This window comes from Rana temporaria, chromosome 2 (genome assembly GCF_905171775.1).
Source record: "Rana temporaria chromosome 2, aRanTem1.1, whole genome shotgun sequence".
NCBI lineage: Eukaryota > Metazoa > Chordata > Amphibia > Anura > Ranidae > Rana > Rana temporaria.
In genome coordinates, this window is record NC_053490.1 from 523,157,648 (window position 1) to 523,175,062 (window position 17,415).

A 17,415-nucleotide genomic window follows, 5' to 3' on the forward strand; every position below is an offset into this window, starting at 1 on the left:
CAAGAATATTGACAATAAAAAGTCCATAAATGTTTAGCAGGTGAAATGTCAAACGCCCGTGCATCTGTGCCACATTTCAGATTAGTTGCAAACGTGTCCAAAGGAAAAAAGTAATGTGTCCTCCACAGATCCACAAAGCGAGTACGCCGGTATATCTACTGATACGCCGGCGTACTTTCAAATTTCCTGCGTCGTATCTTTAGTTTGAATCCTCAAAACAAGATACGACGGCATCTGGGTTAGATCCGACAGGCGTACATCTTCGTACGCCTTCGGATCTAAGATGCAGATCTTCGACGTCCGCTGGGTGGCGTTCCCGCCGTAATCCGCGTCGAGTATGCAAATTAGCTATTTCCGACGATCCACGAAACGTACGAGCGGCCGTCGCATTCTTTTACGTCGTCTCTAGTCGGCTTTTTCCGGCGTATAGTTAAAGCTGCTGTTTCGTGGAGTATAGTTAAACCTGCTATGTTAAGTATGGCCGTCGTTCCCGCGTTTAATTTGAATTTTTTTTTTTCGTTTGCGTAAGTCGTCCGTGAATCGGGATGGACGTAATTTACGTCCACGTCAAAACAATGACGTCCTTGCGACGTCATTTAGCGCAATGCACGGCGGGAAATTTAGGGATGGCGCATGCGCAGTTGGTTCGGCGCGGGGATGCGCTTCATTTAAATGAAACGCGCCCCCCTACTCGCCGATTTGAATTAGGCGCCATTACGCCGCGAGAGATACACTACGCTGCGTTAAACTTACGGCGCAAATTCTTTGTGGATTCAAAGCTACAAAAAGTAAGTTACATCGGCGTAGCGTATCTCACATACGCTGCGCCCATGCAATTCTTTCTGGATCTGCCCCTTATAGATTATCTCCTTACCAGATTTCCACGACCCCTTATGACAGGGGATCAGAAACAGCATATATTAGGTCCCAATCTCGCAGTTTCAGACATATACGGTCCTGATGGATCTCATTCTCAAGAAATTTCACCGGTATCAGTGCCCACCATGTAAGAAACAGTAACAGCTCCACATAGTGTATTAAATGAGTGGAAAATGTATTAAAAAATTAAAATTGCACTTACAGTCATGCAGTTAAAAAATCGCCTTGAATCTAATGTGCCGGCCGGTACACAAAACTCTCAGGCACCCGTCCACTGGGGGAACGTTTGGAGCTTCTTGGGTGACGACAGCGCGCCGCTCCGCCCTACGTCCGTTTCGTAAAATATTACTTCTTCCAGGGGCACCTGGAAGGCAGCTTAGGTCAACTGCAGGTCAGAAGGTGGTCAACTGCAGGAAAAAAGATAAACGTGAATATTCAGATATCAGACACCACATCCCATATATTAGATTAAAGAACTGGAGGGAGAGAGACCTCTCTCTCCCCCCCCCCCTGGTCAACTGCGGGTTAAATGAAGATCAAATTCAGATGAGAAGTCAGTCAACTGCAGGTCAGAAGGAGATTAACCTTAAAGGGGTTGTAAAGGAAAAAAAAATTTGGTCTAAAATTAATGGGGTAGATTCAGGTACTTTTGCGCTTTTTTTACGGAGGCGCAGGGCAACGTTTTTGCCCTACGCCCCCGCAAATTTACTGCGCTACCCGCGATTCACGGAGCAGTAGCTCCGTAAATTGCGTGTGCGCTCTTTAAAATTGCCCGGCGTAAGCGCGCGCAATTTAAATGATCCCGTAGGGGGCGGGAATCATTTAAATTAGGCGCGTTCCCGCAGCGATCGTAGAGCGCATGCTCCGTCGGGAAACTTTCCCGACGTGCATTGCGGCAAATGACGTCGCAAGGACGTCATTTGCTTCAAAGTGAACGTGAATGGCGTCCAGCGCCATTCACGAATCACTTACGCAAACAACGTAAAATTCTAATTTCGCGACGCGGGAACGACGGGTATACGTAACATTGGCTGCCCCTTGTAATAGCAGGGGCAGCCTTACGCGAAAAACGCAGTACGGAAACTACGTAAACTGCGTACGCAGGGCTTGCGTAACGTTGTGAATCGGCGTTAGTATGCAATTTGCATACTATACGCTGAGCACAACGGGAACGCCACCTAGCGGCCATCGCAAGAATGCAGCCTAAGATATGCGGGCATAAGAGCCTTATGCCGCGCATATTTTAGGCTGCAGTCGGCGTAACTTGGTTCCTGAATCAGGAGCATTCGTTACGCCGGGGCAAGTAAGCAATTGCGCTGTGTAACTATGGTTACACAGGCGCAATTGCTTCTTGAATCCAGGCCAATGTCTTCAAGGTAGACAGACAGAATACTGTAATGATTCTGTTAAACAACTAGTAAATACCTATTAAATTCCTTCATCTATATCACCTCCGGCATTCTAGTTTCTGTTCTCTCATTCACTTCCTGGTTTGCGGCGCTCATTCATGTAAGAACTACATTTCCCAGTATGAATTGCGGCACACCCAGTAATTCACACCTCCTTGAAGTCTCTAACACGTAGAGAGCGTCCTGCCGCACAGATGTAGTTCCCAGGAGGGGGCGAGCGCGTCGCTGACCACCGCAGTAAAGCCTCCCTTCACGGTGGTCAGTAACAATCAGACAAGCAGGAAGTGAACAGAGAAGAAATAGAGCAACTTCTGAGCAAAAATGAACAATGAAGAAGTGAAAAGAGGAATGTCTGCAGGTAAAGGATGCTTATTATGAAAAAAAAATGTTTTCCTTTACAACCCTTTTAAAGGAGAAGTACAGCCAAGGCTTGTTTAGCTGTACCTCTCTTGTGGATCACAGGAGTGCAGTCCGTTCTGTGCTCCTGTGACCCGTTTTCAGCAGACAGTGGGCTGAAGCCCCCTGTCGGCTGATGTCACAGAGCCGGTCCAGGCTTGGGAAAGATTGTGACCATATGGTTGGGGGTCTGCCCACGTGCCTGGACCGGTACCCGACTCAGCCTCTTAGCAAGCCACTGAGAGGCTGAGCCGGCCTCTCCTGCCCCCTCCACAGCCCAGCGCTCCAGTGAGCATGGGGATGGGGTCAGAGCAGAGAGCCTATGACTGAAAGTCACCAGCTCTCTGCTCAGGGAGCCCTGAGAACTGAGCGATTGGCAGTGTTTGATCGCTCACTTCTCAGTCTTAGAGCCGGTGGGGGACAGATACACCTAGGTAAGTATGATTCCAAAAAAACAAAATTCCCATACTTTCCTTTTAAGTCAGAGAGGTCAACTGCAAGTCAGAAGGAGGTCAGCTTCAGGTCAAAAGAAGGAGGTCAACTTCAGGTCAAAAGAAGGAGGTCAGAAGGAGGTCAACTTCAGGTCAAAAGAAGGAGGTCAGAAGGAAGTCAGAAGGAGGTCAACTTCAGGTCAAAAGAAGGAGGTCAGAAGGAAGTCAGAAAGAGGTCAACTTCAGGTCAAAAGAAGGAGGTCAGAAGGAAGTCAGAAGGAGGTCAACTTCAGGTCAAAAGAAGGAGGTCAGAAGGAGGTCAACTTCAGGTCAAAAGAAGGAGGTCAGAAGAAAGTCAGAAGGAGGTCAACTTCAGGTCAAAAGAAGGTCAGAAGGAGGTCAACTTCAGGTCAAAAGAAGGAGGTCAGAAGGAGCTCAACTTCAGGCCAGAAGGAGCTCAACTTTAAGTGAGATGCAACTGTGAGGAAAAGATTGAATTTAGGATAGAAGATCGAATTCAGATCATAAGGAGATCAACCACTGGTCAGAAGGATATCAACTTCAGGTCAGAAGGAGATCAACTGCAAGTGAGATGCAACTGTGAAGGAGCATCTCAAGGTGATCTTAGAAATAAGCTAAATAAACCTGGAAACACGCTGCATTACCCATCTACACCTGAAAAAGGGCAATGGACTTGTTTGACCTCCAGTAAGCCATGACCTTAGTGATGGAGATTCTACCATATTCATTATTGCCATTAGGGTTGCATCCATACTGATATCGGGAAATTGGTGCCGATACCGAGTATTTGCACAAGTATTGGTACTCGTGCAAACGCACCAATACCTGAAACCGATATTTTCAGGCTCGGTTTTTTGAGCAGTCAGTGGGTTTCCCCTGTTGACAGCTGAAATGTTAAAGAAGTCAGGTAATTGGAGCTGTAAAAAAAAAAAAAAAAGCAGCCGCAATGTTTAATCAACAACATTGCTCAGCCACTGAAACACTAAAATAAAAAGAAACATTGTTTCTTTTTGTACCTTTCTGTTTCTTCAGCTGCAGATCAAAGGGATGAACAAATATTCCTCTTTTTAACCCCTTAATAACTCTTAATTTACTCTAATCAGCCTTAATTAACTCCCTATGGGCCAGATTCACAAAAGAGATACGACGGCGTATCTCCTGATACGCCGTCGTATCTCTGTGATCCGCCCGTCCTAACTATGCGGCAGATTCATAGAATCAGTTACGCATAGATAGCCCTAAGATCCGACAGGTGTAATTGACTTACACCGTCGGATCTTAGGATGCAATTCTAGGCCGGCCGCTAGGTAGCGATTCCATTGCGGTCGGCGTAGAATATGCAAATGACTACTTACGGCAATCCACGAAGAAACGCGCGTTCGTCGCAATCTCTTACGTCGTCGCTAGTCGGTTTTTCCCATCGCAAACTTCCGCCTGCTTTATCATGGCTTATCTTTAGAACAGCCATGTTAAAGTATAGCCGTCGTTCCCGCGTCAAATTTCAAAAAAATTTTTGCGTAAGACGTCCGGGAATACGAAACGACGTAACACACGTCGCCTTTCAAAAAAAATGTCAGGGCGCCGTAATTTCACGCAAAGCACGTCGGGAAATTTCCTAACGGAGCATGCGCAGAACGTTCGGCGCGGGAACGCGCCTAATTTAAATGGTGCCCGCCCCATTTGAATTAGGCGGGCTTGCGCCGAGCGGATTTACGTTACACCGCCGCAAGTTTACAGGTAAGAGCTTTGTGAATCAGGCACTTACGCTGTAAACCTGCGGCGGTGTAACGTAAATGGGATACGTTATGCCGCCGCAGCGTAACGTAATTCTACCTGAATCTGGCCCTATTCTCCTCCATTTAATTATTATTTACCTGCTTTTTTTTTCATGTCTATTTTATAAACGTTAAACTATTAAAAACAATTTTTTTGTTTGTTTTGTTAGTGAATATTTTTACACATATATATTAACATATATTTACACATTCCACATTAAAAAAAGCTAAATTTGTAAATAACTTTTCAATGCTTTGTACCATTGCTGACAGCTGAAGTGACAACAAAACAGTTGCGGTAGGTATCTGTAATTGGTATCGGCGAGTACTAAGAAAAAAAAGTATCGGTACTCGTAAAAAAATACAATGTTAAAGTGGATGTAGTGCAGCAGCCCCCCAAACCCCCCGTTTTACTTACCTGAACCCGTTCTTTCTCCCCGGGGACGAGCACACCAGCTCTAGCTGGTGTCTCGTTTCCTGATTGGATAGATTGATAGCAGCGCAGCCATTGGCTCTTGCTGCTATCAATCAAATCCAATGACGCGGGCGCCGGGGTCAATAAACGCAGCAGCAGCGGCACAAGGGAGCGCCCCCGCTCGGGTGTCCCGAAGGAGAGTGCTTTTCCGACGGGGCATTTGAATCGCATTTGAGATGTCCGCCAGCGGCCCGCCCGTGTCACGGATCGGCAGAACGGGGAGATGCCTATGTAAACAAGGCACTTCCATGTTCTGCCTAGTGACAGGACAGCAATCTACTGCTCCCAGTCATCGGGAGCAGTGATCAATGTCATGTCACTTGTAGAACATCCCGCCCACAGTTAGAATCACTCCCTAGGACACACTTAACCCCTTGATCGCCCCCTAGTGTTTAACCCCTTCCCTGCGCATGATAATGGTCCCAAAATAGTGTCAAAAGTGTCCGATGTGTCCACCGCAATATCGCCGCCATTACTAGTAAAAAAAAATTAAAACCTAATAAAAATGCCATAAATCTATCCCCTATTTTGTAGACGCTATAATTTGTGCGCAAACCAATCAATATACCCTTATTGCGATTTTTTTTTTACCAATAATATGTAGAAGAATACGTATCGGTCTAAACTGGGGAAAAAAAATATAATTTTTTTATATATTTTTGGGGGATATATATTATAGCAAAAAGTAAAAAATATTGGGCTAGATTCAGGTATGTCGGCGTAATTTTGAGGCGGCGTAGCGTATCGCATATACGCTACGCCGCCGTAAGTCAGAGAGGCAACTGCTGTATTCACAAAGCACTTGCCTCCTAAGTTACGGCGGCGTAGCGTAAATGGGCCGGCCTAAGCGCGCCTAATTTAAATGTGGAACAGGGGGGCGTGTTTTATGTTAATGACTGGTGACCCGACGTGATTGACGTTTTTCACGAACGGCGCATGCGCCGTCCGTGGACATATTCCAGTGTGCATTGCTCCAAAGTACGCCGCAAGGACGTATTGGTTTCGACGTGAACGTAAATTACGTCCAGCCCCATTCACAGACGACTTACGCAAACAACGTAAAATTTTCAAATTTCGACGCGGGAACGACGGCCATACTTAACATTGACTAGGCCAGCTATTTATTCGACTAACTTTACGCCGGAAAAAGCTTTACGTAAACGACGTAAAAAAATGCGCCGTGCGCACGTACGTTTCTGAATCGGCCTATCTAGTTTATTTGCATATTCTACGCCGAACTCAACGGAAGCGCCACCTAGCGGCCAGCGTAAATATGCATCCTAAGATACGACGGCGTAGGAGACTTACGCCGCTCGTATCTTAGCCTAATTTAAGCGTATCTAGGCCCAGATTCTCATACATTTACGTTGCTCCTGGGCAGCGTAACGTATGTGATTTACGTTACACCGCCGCAGGTTTACAGGTTTACAGCCTGATTCTCAGAACACTTACCTGTAAACTTGGGGCGGTGTATCGTTAAATCGCTCGGCGCAAGCCCGCCCAATTCAAATGGGGCGAGCACCATTTAAATTAGGCACGCTCCCGCGCCGAGCGTACTGCGCATGCTCCGTCGGGTAAATTACCCGACGTGCATTGCGCTAAATGACGTCGCCCCGACGTCATTTGCTTAGACGTTTACGTAAATGGTGTCCAGCGCCATTCACGGACGTCTTACGCAAACGACGTAAATTTTTTTAAATTAGGCGCGGGAACGACGGCCATACTTAACATTGGTTGCCCCTCCTAATAGCAGGGGCAACCTTACGCGTCGCGTACGCTACATAAACTACGTAAATTCTCAGCGTCGACCGCGCGTATGTTCGGGAATCTCGCGTAATTACCTCATTTGCATAGACGACGGGGAAAACGACGATGCGACACCTAGCGGCGGGAAAAAAAATTGCTTTTAAGATCTGACAGCGTAAGAGCCTTACGCCTGTCAGATCTAATGGGTATCTATGCGTAACTGATTCTAAGAATCAGTCGCATAGATACCCGGGGCCAGATGAGGAGTTACGACGGCGCAAATGGTGTTGCGCCGTCGTAACGCCTTTGAGAATCTGGGTCCTGGTTTCCAGAATACGCTTAAATTTACGACGGCGTAGATTCAGAGTTACGACGGCGTATCTACTGATACGCCGGCGTAACTGTCTCTGAATCTAGCCCATTGTTTTTTTTTTTTTTATTTACGCTCTTTTTTTGTTTATAGCGCAAAAAAATTAAACGGCAGAGGTGATCAAATGCCACCAAAAGAAAGCTCTATTTTTGGGGAAAAAAGGACATCAATTTTGTTTGGTTACAACGTCGCACGACTGCGCAATTGTCAGTTAAAGCGATGCAGTGCCGAAAAAGTGCTCTGGTCAGGAGGCGGTAAATTCTTCCGGGGCTGAAGGGGTTAAACAGGGTTCCATATAGATCCTAATGGAAGTGCAGGATAGCCTGTGTAGTAATTATATTCTGATCAATGCTCAATATCTGATCAATATTTACACCTTGCGCTTTTCTTTTCTTGCAGAAAGTGTCTCCTCCTCACACACAGATGCCGAAGGTCAAGGTGAAGAGTTCCCCCCTTATAGAGAAGCTCCAGGTGGGTGGAAATGAAGATACTGCTTCTGGAGCAAATGTGACAGTAATCCCCGGTTCACACCTAATGCGACTTTAAAATCGCGCTACTTCCCTTAAAGTAGCACGATTGCAAAGCCGCAGGTCAGTACAGTTTCCGGTGCGACGTCATGCACAGATGTCTATGCAAGTCGTACCGGAAATTGCAAAAAATATTCCAGGAACGTTTTTTTTTTTTTTAAACCACCTGACGTCCATGCTACAGCACAGGCCTGAAATGCCGGGAGGCCGGCAATAGACGTCCTCCCCTTTTCACGCGCCCCTGATAGCGCGGCGCGCGGCTGCGATCACTGAGTCACTGAGACTTGGCTGATCACAGATCCGAGTAAGGGGCCAGTCCTGGCCCATTACCACGTGATCAGCTGTCAGCCAATCACGTGATGTAAACAAAGCTCGGTAATCTTCTTTCTTTTCTCCTCACACTGACAGCGTGAGGAGAAAAAAATCAGATCACCGGCTTTTGTGTAAGGGACATCGGTCCCTGAAGGAAGAGGCACATCAGCCTCATTAGTGCCCACCAGTACCAACTGCCAGTGCCCACTGCCAGTGCCCACCAGTGGAATAAAGTGCCGCCTATCAATGCCCACCAGTGGTGCCAATCATTGCTTTATCCGCGTCACCTAGCAGTGCTGATCAGTGCCCATCATTGTACCCATCACTGCCACCTATAAGTGCCCATTACTGCCAGCTATCAGTGCCACCTTATAGTGCCAATTCTCAGTGCCCACCAGTGCCACCTATCAATGCCCTTCAGTGCCACCCCTCGGTGCCCACCAGTGCCACCTATCAGTGCCCACCAGTACCACCTGCCAGTGCCCACTGCCAGTGCCCACAGTGCCCACAAGTGGAATAAAGTGCCACCTATAAATGCCCACGAGTGCCACCTATCAATGTCCACCAGTGGTGCCAATCGGTGCTTTATCAGCGCCACCTAGCAGTGCTGCCTATCAGTCTCACCTACCAGTGCTGATCAGTGCCCATCATTGTACCCATCAGTGCCCATCACTGCCACCTATCAGTGCCCATCACTGCCAGCTATCAGTGCCACCTATTAGTGCCAATTTTCAGTGCCCACCAGTGCCACCTATCAATGCCCTTCAGTGCCACCCATCAGTGCCACCCCTCAGTGCCCACCAGTGCCACCTATCAGTGCCCACCAGTACCACAAGTGGAATAAAGTGCCACCTATAAATGCCCACGAGTGCCACCTATCAATGTCCACCAGTGGTGCCAATCGGTGCTTTATCAGCGCCACCTAGCAGTGCTGCCTATCAGTGTCACCTACCAGTGCTGATCAGTGCCCATCATTGTACCCATCAGTGTCCATCACTGCCACCTATCAGTGCCCATCACTGCCAGCTATCAGTGCCACCTATTAGTGCCAATTCTCAGTGCCCACCAGTGCCACCTATCAATGCCCTTCAGTGCCACCCATCAGTGCCACCCCTCAGTGCCCACCAGTGCCACCTATCAGTGCCCACCAGTACCACCTGCCAGTTCCCACAAGTGGAATAAAGTGCCACCTATAAATGCCCACGAGTGCCACCTATCAATGTCCACCAGTGGTGCCAATCGGAGCTTTATCAGCGCCACCTAGCAGTGCTGCCTATCAGTGTCACCTACCAGTGCTGATCAGTGCCCATCATTGTACCCATCAGTGTCCATCACTGCCACCTATCAGTGCCCATCACTGCCAGCTATCAGTGCCACCTATTAGTGCCAATTCTCAGTGCCCACCAGTGCCACCTATCAATGCCCTTCAGTGCCACCCATCAGTGCCACCCCTCAGTGCCCACCAGTGCCACCTATCAGTGCCCACCAGTACCACCTGCCAGTTCCCACAAGTGGAATAAAGTGCCACCTATAAATGCCCACGAGTGCCACCTATCAATGTCCACCAGTGGTGCCAATCGGAGCTTTATCAGCGCCACCTAGCAGTGCTGCCTATCAGTCTCACCTATCAGTGCTGATCAGTGCCCATCATTGTACCCATCAGTGCCCATCACTGCCAGCTATCAGTGCCACCTATTAGTGCCACCTATCAATGCCCTTCAGTGCCACCCATCAGTGCCACCTCTCAGTGCCCACCAGTGCCGCCTCTTAGTGTCCACCAGTGCCGCCTATCAGTGCCCACCAGTGCCGCCTATCAGTGCCCACCAGTGCTGCCTTATCGGTGCCCATCAGTGCAGCCCATCAGTGCAGCCCATCAGTGCAGCCTATCGGTGTCCATCAGTGCAGCCTCATCAGCGTACTTCAATGATGGAGAAAAATTACCTGTTTGCAAAATCTTATAACAAAATATGAAACGGTTTTGTATTTTTTTTTTATTTGTGGTGAAAAAAATGATTTGGGTGCAGCGTTGTATGACCGCGCAATTGTCATTTAAAGAGTGAGAGCGCTAAAAGCTGAAAATTGGTCTGGGCAGGAGGGGGGGTCCAAGTACCCAGTAAGCAAGTGGTTAAATCAGTGCAGCAAAGTCTGAGTTTTTGCATCGCATGTTTATTGCAATTATTTTATTAGAATTTCTTTTCTTTATTTTAAATATATATATTTTATTATGTTTATGAGTACAATTGCATGTTACATATATTTCCTGTTCAGGTTTTATTGTATAATAGCGCCCTCTAATGGACAAATATTAATATAACCGACTAACAGAAGTAATGCATTTTTACAAAATCGCGCTATTACTTTACACTAAAGAGGAACTTCGCTGTTTTAAAAAAAAAAAAAAATGACAAATACTTTAGCTGTTAACTTTTAAGAAACCAGACCATGGAGTCCAGCATTGTCTTCACTGGAGCAGAGTTTTTACCAGGCTTCGGCTCTCTGGCATCGCCATCTTGGATATGACAACCTTTGTGCAAGGCACTACAATGCGACTGGTCCTGCAGCCTCCTGGGACTTGTGACTTGTCCCAGATGGGTGAGTGGGGCAAGCTAGGCAAGATTTGAGTACATGGGAGCAGGTACCTGTCACAAAAAGGCTTCCTGGGGAAAAAATAAATAAAAAATCACATTTTTAGAGGAGGAGGAAAGGAAATGACCGGTTTGCTTTTACCGCTTCCGGACCACCCACCGCCGTTATACGTCGCTACTTTGAAGAGAAATACCGCTGTTATGGCAGCAGCTAGCTACTATAACCCCGGTATCCTCTTCTTCAGCGGGTGGTCCGCTTCAAGATAAAAAGTGGTCTCTGTGGCGGATTCGCTGCAAGATCACTTTTATCGGCAGCGGGAGAGGGCCCCTCCCCTCCCGCCGCTCTCTGGTGCCCTCCGCCGCTTACCGGAGCCGTCGGCAGCGGCGGAGGCGATCAGATCCTTCTATGTCAGTGGCCTGGAGACGAGTGATGGGAAGATGGCCCCCACCCATTTCCATACATCCTCTTAGTCTAACTTTCACGGCGATACCCCGTGCTTTTTTTTCTTATTTATTTTACTTTACATTTTTAATTTTTTACCCTTGTTTTAAAAAAAAAAAAAAACATTTGGGTCACTTTAATTGCTATTTCATGGAATGTAAACATCCCTTGTTATAGAAAAAAGCATGACAGGTCCTCTTAAATATGAGATCTGGGGGTCAGAAAGACATCACATCTCATATTTACATTAAAATGCAATCATTTTTTTTTTTTTATGTCATTTAAAAGAAATGCTGCTTTAAAAGCTATGGGCCATCACAAATTTTGGGGCCCCTTACACAGCTTTTGGCAGGGCCCCCCTGGAGCAGAGAATCGGGGGGGGGCCCTCCTCTCTCCTGCCGCAAGATGATAAGCGGGACGGGGAGGGGGGGGGGGGGTTGGTGCTGACGAACAAAACAAAGTCAAGTCAAGTCTTCTCTTCTCTCTCCTGCCGCAAGTTGCTAAAGTCAGACGAAAAAAAAAAATAGGAAAAAACGGGGAGTGGGCCCCTGTCGCGAGTTGCTAAAGGTGGGGGGGTCAAACGAAAAAAATGGGGGGGGGGTGGCCCCTTACAGGTTTAATGCCTGTACCCCCCGATGGCGGCCCTGGTGCTACTAATAGGAATCATGTTTATATCGGTGAAGGTGTCCCTGTAATGTGCCACATCCAATTGACTAAAGAGACAGGGGGGTCCCCTAGGTGTACTTTTAAGAAACTTATTTTATTTAACCACTTAAAGTGGATGTAAACCCGAAAAAAAATGTTTTAATTTTTTTGATGTCACAATGTAGAGTATAAGATTTCCTAACATCTGTGCCCAATCTTGCCACACAGAGTTAATCAAGCTCTGAGCAATCCTCTTTTCTTGTTCAGTGAAATAAAACAGACTTACAGAGAAAAACCTTAGTCCGTTCCGCCCCCTTGCTGTGAGTGACAGGTTATTTACATATCTCATGCACTAGCCTGGAGATAGGCATTATTTTTTAATTCCCACCCCCCACTTCTTTTCTGAAGTCATGTGGTTACTTTTCTGGATTTTGACTGGATGTTAGCGATCATAGCAGAATTCTGTATAAGGAATACACAGGAAATAATGCATGTTTACAAGGGGAGTGTAGAGGAGGGCGGGGAGTCTACTGACATCACGACTCCCCCCACCGAGTTCCAGACAACAGACCCACCCACAGAATCTGCAGTTTTTCAGTTCCTATAACAGACAGAGGGGAGACATTTGACAGGTAAGGATACATGCAGGAGGTATCTATATCCTTATAGATCAGCACTATGGCAGTAGTTTAGAAAGGATGAGAGGGGCTTTACATCCACTTTAAGGACCCTTTTACGCAGATATACGTTGGCAGAATGGCGCGGCTGGGCACAATAACGTACCTGTACGTGTCTCTTTAAGCCCAGCCGTGGAGTCGCGAGCGCGACCCGGTCCTAAGCTCCGTGACTGCGCCCGCGGGACCCGCGGACCCGATCGCCGCCTGTGTCCCGTGATCGGTCACCGGAGCTGAAGAACGGGGAGAGGTAACTGTAAACACACCTTCCCTGTGGCAGTGTTATTGATCGTCTGTTCCCTGATATAGGGAAAGACTATCAATGACGTCACATGTCCAGCCCCGCCCCCCTACAGTTAGAAACACAGATGAGGTCACACTTAACCCCTTCAGCTCCCCCTAGTGGTTAACTCCTAAACTGCACTGTCATTTTCACAATAAACAATGCATTTTTATAGCACTTTTTGCTGTGAAAATGACAATGGTCCCAAAAATGTGTCAAAATTGTCCGATGTGTCCGCCATAATGTCGCAGTCACAAAAAAAATCGCTGATCGCCGCCATTAGTAGTAAAAAAAAAATATTAATAAAAATGCAATAAAACTATCCCCTATTTTGTAAACGCGATAAACTTTGCGCAAACCAATCGATAAACGCTTATTGCGATTTTTTTTTACCAAAAATAGGTAGAAGAATACGTATCGGCCTAAACTGAGGGGAAAAAAGTTATTTTATTTCTTTTTTGGGGATATTTATTATAGCAAAAAGTAAAAAATATAGATTTTTTTCAAAATTGTCACTCTATTTTTGTTTATAGCGCAAAAAATAAAAAACGCAGAGGTGATCATATACCACCAAAAGAAAGCTCTATTTGTGGGGGAAAAAGGACACAAATTTTGTTTGGGAGCCACGTCGCACGACCGCGCAATTGTCAGTTAAAGCGACGCAGTGCCGAACCGCAAAAAGGGGCAAGGTCCTTAACCTGCATAATGGTCCGGGGCTTAAGTGGTTAACACAATGAGCACAATACAGAAAAACCTTGGTTTGAGAGTAACTTGGTTTGAGAGCTTTTTGCAAGACAAGCAAAAATGTTAAATACATTTTGACTTGATATACAAGCGATGTCTTGATATAAGAGTAGCGTCACAACTGAGTATAAAAGAGAAGCTTTATACTTCTGATGGTATTTAGCAGTGTATATTTACAAAAATAATGTAATTTCCATGTTCTGTGTACTGTGGGAGACCAGATATAGTGAATGCAGGGTCCTGGGGAGACCAGATATAGTAAATGCAGGGTCCTGGGGAGACAAGATATAGTGAATGCAGGGTCCTGGGTTTAGTAGCACTTTAAAGTGGATGTAAACCCTGTAGAACCACTTTTCCCTACAGGTAGGCCTAGATTAAGGCTTACCTGTAGGTGCTTGAAATATCTCCTAAACCTCCACGGTTTAGGAGATAGTCTTACACCGTCGTATCTTATGCTGCATTTTCAGGCTGGCCGCTAGGTGGCGCTTCCGTATGTTTACACGAGGAATATGCTAATTAGGTAGATACGGCGATTCAGAAACGTACATTCGGCCGGCGCAATTTTTTATGTCGTTTACATTAGGCTTTTTTCGGCGTATAGTTACCCCTGCTATATGAGGCGTAGCTAATGTTAAGTACGGCCGTCGTTCTCGCGCCAAGTTTTGAAATTTTACGTTGTTTGCGTAAGTCGTTCGCGAATAGGGCTGTACGTCATTTACGTACACGTTGAATCCAATACGTCCTTGCGGCGTACTTTAGAGCAATGCACACTGGGATATTTTACGGACGGCGCATGCGCAGTTAAAAAAAAACGTAAAAAACGCGGGGTCAACTCAAATTTTAATAAAACACGCCCACAACATTCCCTTTTGAATTAGGCGGCCTTACGCCGCAACACATACGTTACGCCGCCGTAACTAAGGGCGCAAGTTCTTTCTGAATACAGAACTTGTGCCCAAAGTTACAGCGGCGTAACGTATCAGAGATACGTTACGCCAGCAGAAAGATCCACTGATCTTTCTGAATCTGGCCCTTTGAGTCTAGCTGATATTTATTGTATGTCTCAGAGTAGGTGGAGAGCAAAATTCCATGGGGGGGGGGGGGGGGGCAAGAAAATGTTTGCCCAGGGTCCAATTAATATTAAAGACGGCCTTGACGCCGGGACATCGCGGGCTTCTCCTGCAGGTAAGTGGCACATAACTAGTATACTAGCCCATTATGCATTTTCTTTGCAGGGAACAAAGAGGAAGTAAAACCCATCAGGGTTTACTTCCTCTATAAACCCTGTTTCTGTGAAGTGCTAACACTGAAAGAGGAGCATGGAAGAATTGGGGAGTGTCTGGCTAGGAATAAACAAACTAGCACCAAACAGGAGGGCACTATTTATTATTGCATAGTTTCTTTTTGTGTTGCATAGTTGAGTTCTGTCCGTTGAACTGGGTGGTCTTTTTTCCAACAAGGCTAACTATATAAATATGTATCTATGTTGCTAAGACTAAACTAAAGTAGTTCTAAACAGGAGGGGGGGACAAAAGAAGATGCCAAAATCACATGTTACAGTGACTCAAAACTGAGCGTGCTACAAAAAAATGATAACCTCAAGCAGTTTAATACAAGTCATAAAAAAATACATGAAACAGAGGCAGAACATTGGCTATAAATCTATTTTTCTTATTGGGAGAGATCAGTTGAAAAGAAAAACGATCATCTATAGACATTGCAGAACGAAAAAATTTGTTTTGATTTGTTATTTAAAACCCTTTCATGCCTAAGCCTATTTATGACATTTGGGGCCGGATTCACAAAGAGTTACGCCGGCGTATCATTAGATACGCCGACCTAACTCGGAATCTGCGCCGTCCTAAGTTTAAGTGTATTCTCAAACTGAGATACACTTAAACCTAGCTAAGATACGACGGCCTGCGCCGTCGTATCTTAGGGTGCAATTTTCCCGCTGGCCGCTAGGTGGCGCTTCCGTTGATTTCGGCGTAGAATATGTAAATTACTAGATACGCCGATTCACGAACGTACGCTTGCCCGTCGCAGTAAAGATACGCCGTTTCCGTAAGAGATACGCCGCGTAAAGATAAACATGCCCCCTAGGTGGCGTAGCCAATGTTCAGTATGGGCGTCGTTCCCCGCGTCGAAATTTGAACATTTTACGTTGTTTGCGTAACTCGTCCGTGAATGGGGCTGGACGTAATTTACGTTCACGTCGAAACCAATGACGTCCTTGCGGCGTACTTTGGAGCAATGCACACTGGGAAATTCCACCGGACGGCGCATGCGCCGTTCGGGAAAAACGTCAATCACGTCGGGTCACCAAAAATTAACATAAAACACGCCCCCTCATCCTCATTTGAATTACGCGCGCTTACGCCGGCCCCATTTACGCTACGCCGCCGTAACTTAGGAGGCAAGTGCTTTGTGAATACAGCACTTGCCTCTCGATACGCTACGCTGCGCCGCCGTAACAATGCGCGCCCCTACCTGAATCCGGCCCTTGGTGTTTACAAGTTAAAATTCATATTTGTTGCTAGAAAATTACTTAGAACCCCCAAACATTATATATATTTTTTAGCAGAGAATCTAGAAAATAAAATGGCGATTGTTGCAATATTTTATGTCACACGGTATTTGTGCGGCGGTGTTTTAAACGCAACTTTTTGGGAAAAATGTACTTTCATGAATTTAAAAAAAAATTAAAAAGTTAAGTTAGCCCAATTTTTTTGCATAATGTGAAAGATGATGTTGCGCCGAGTAAATAGATACCAAGCATTGTCACGTTTTATAATTGCACGCACTCGTGGAATGGCGACAAACTACGGTTCCTAAAAATCTCCATAAGCGACGCTTTAAACTTTTTTTACGGTTAAAAGGTCAGAGTTACAGAGGAGGTCTAGTGCTAGAATTATTGCTCTCGCTCTGACGATCACAGCAATACCTCACATGTGTGATTTGAACACCGTTTTCATATGCGGGCGCGACTTCCGTGTGCGTTTTCTTTGTTGCGCAAGCTCGCGGGGAGGGGGGTGCTTTAAAAAAAAATGTTTTCTTATTTATTTTATTTATTTTTATAATATTAAATTGTGTTTGTTTTTTATTTTTTTACATTTTGATTACTTTTATTGCTGTCACAAGGAATGTAAACATCCCTTGTGACAGTAATAGGTGGTGACAGGTACTCTTTATGGAGGGATCGGGGGTCCCTCCTTTGCACTTCAAAGTATTCAGATCGCCGAAAACGGCGATTCTGAATACTGTGTACTTTTTTAAATCTGCCGCCATTGGCAGCCGAGAAACCCGGAACGTCGCTTCCGTGACGTCGACATGACGTCGCTTCCGTGGTTTCAATGCGGAGATTGAATCAAAGCCATTTACGGCTTAGTTTCAGTCTGCGCCTGGACACTGGAGGCGCCGGATGGAGGATCGGGTCTCCCGGTGGGACGGGAGGCCCGGTCAGAGCGGCGAGAGGCGGCGAGAGGCGGGGGGAATGTCCCCTCCAGCTCCTCCGGCATAACAACCGAGCGGCTTTTAGCCACATCGGTTGTTATGTTTGGATAGCTGATCGCTGGCTCCAAACAACGGTATCTGCAGCTGCAGGCATCATCCCGGTATAACCCCCGAAAGCCGAGGACGCATATATGTGTACGCTCGTTAAATAAATTTGTTTGGTTGAATTAATTTCATTCATTTAATTC

General features: G+C 46.2%; 1 protein-coding gene across 1 annotated transcript in view; it reads left to right on the forward strand.

Annotated features, from left to right (window-relative positions):
* The window catches only part of RCSD1 (RCSD domain containing 1), a 108,854-nt gene that overhangs the window by 81,777 nt on the left and 9,662 nt on the right, over positions 1–17,415 (forward strand). The window contains exon 4 of the mRNA XM_040339091.1: positions 7,902–7,973. Within this exon, the coding sequence (XP_040195025.1) occupies positions 7,902–7,973 (72 nt within the window). The remainder of the gene's footprint in view (positions 1–7,901; positions 7,974–17,415) is intronic.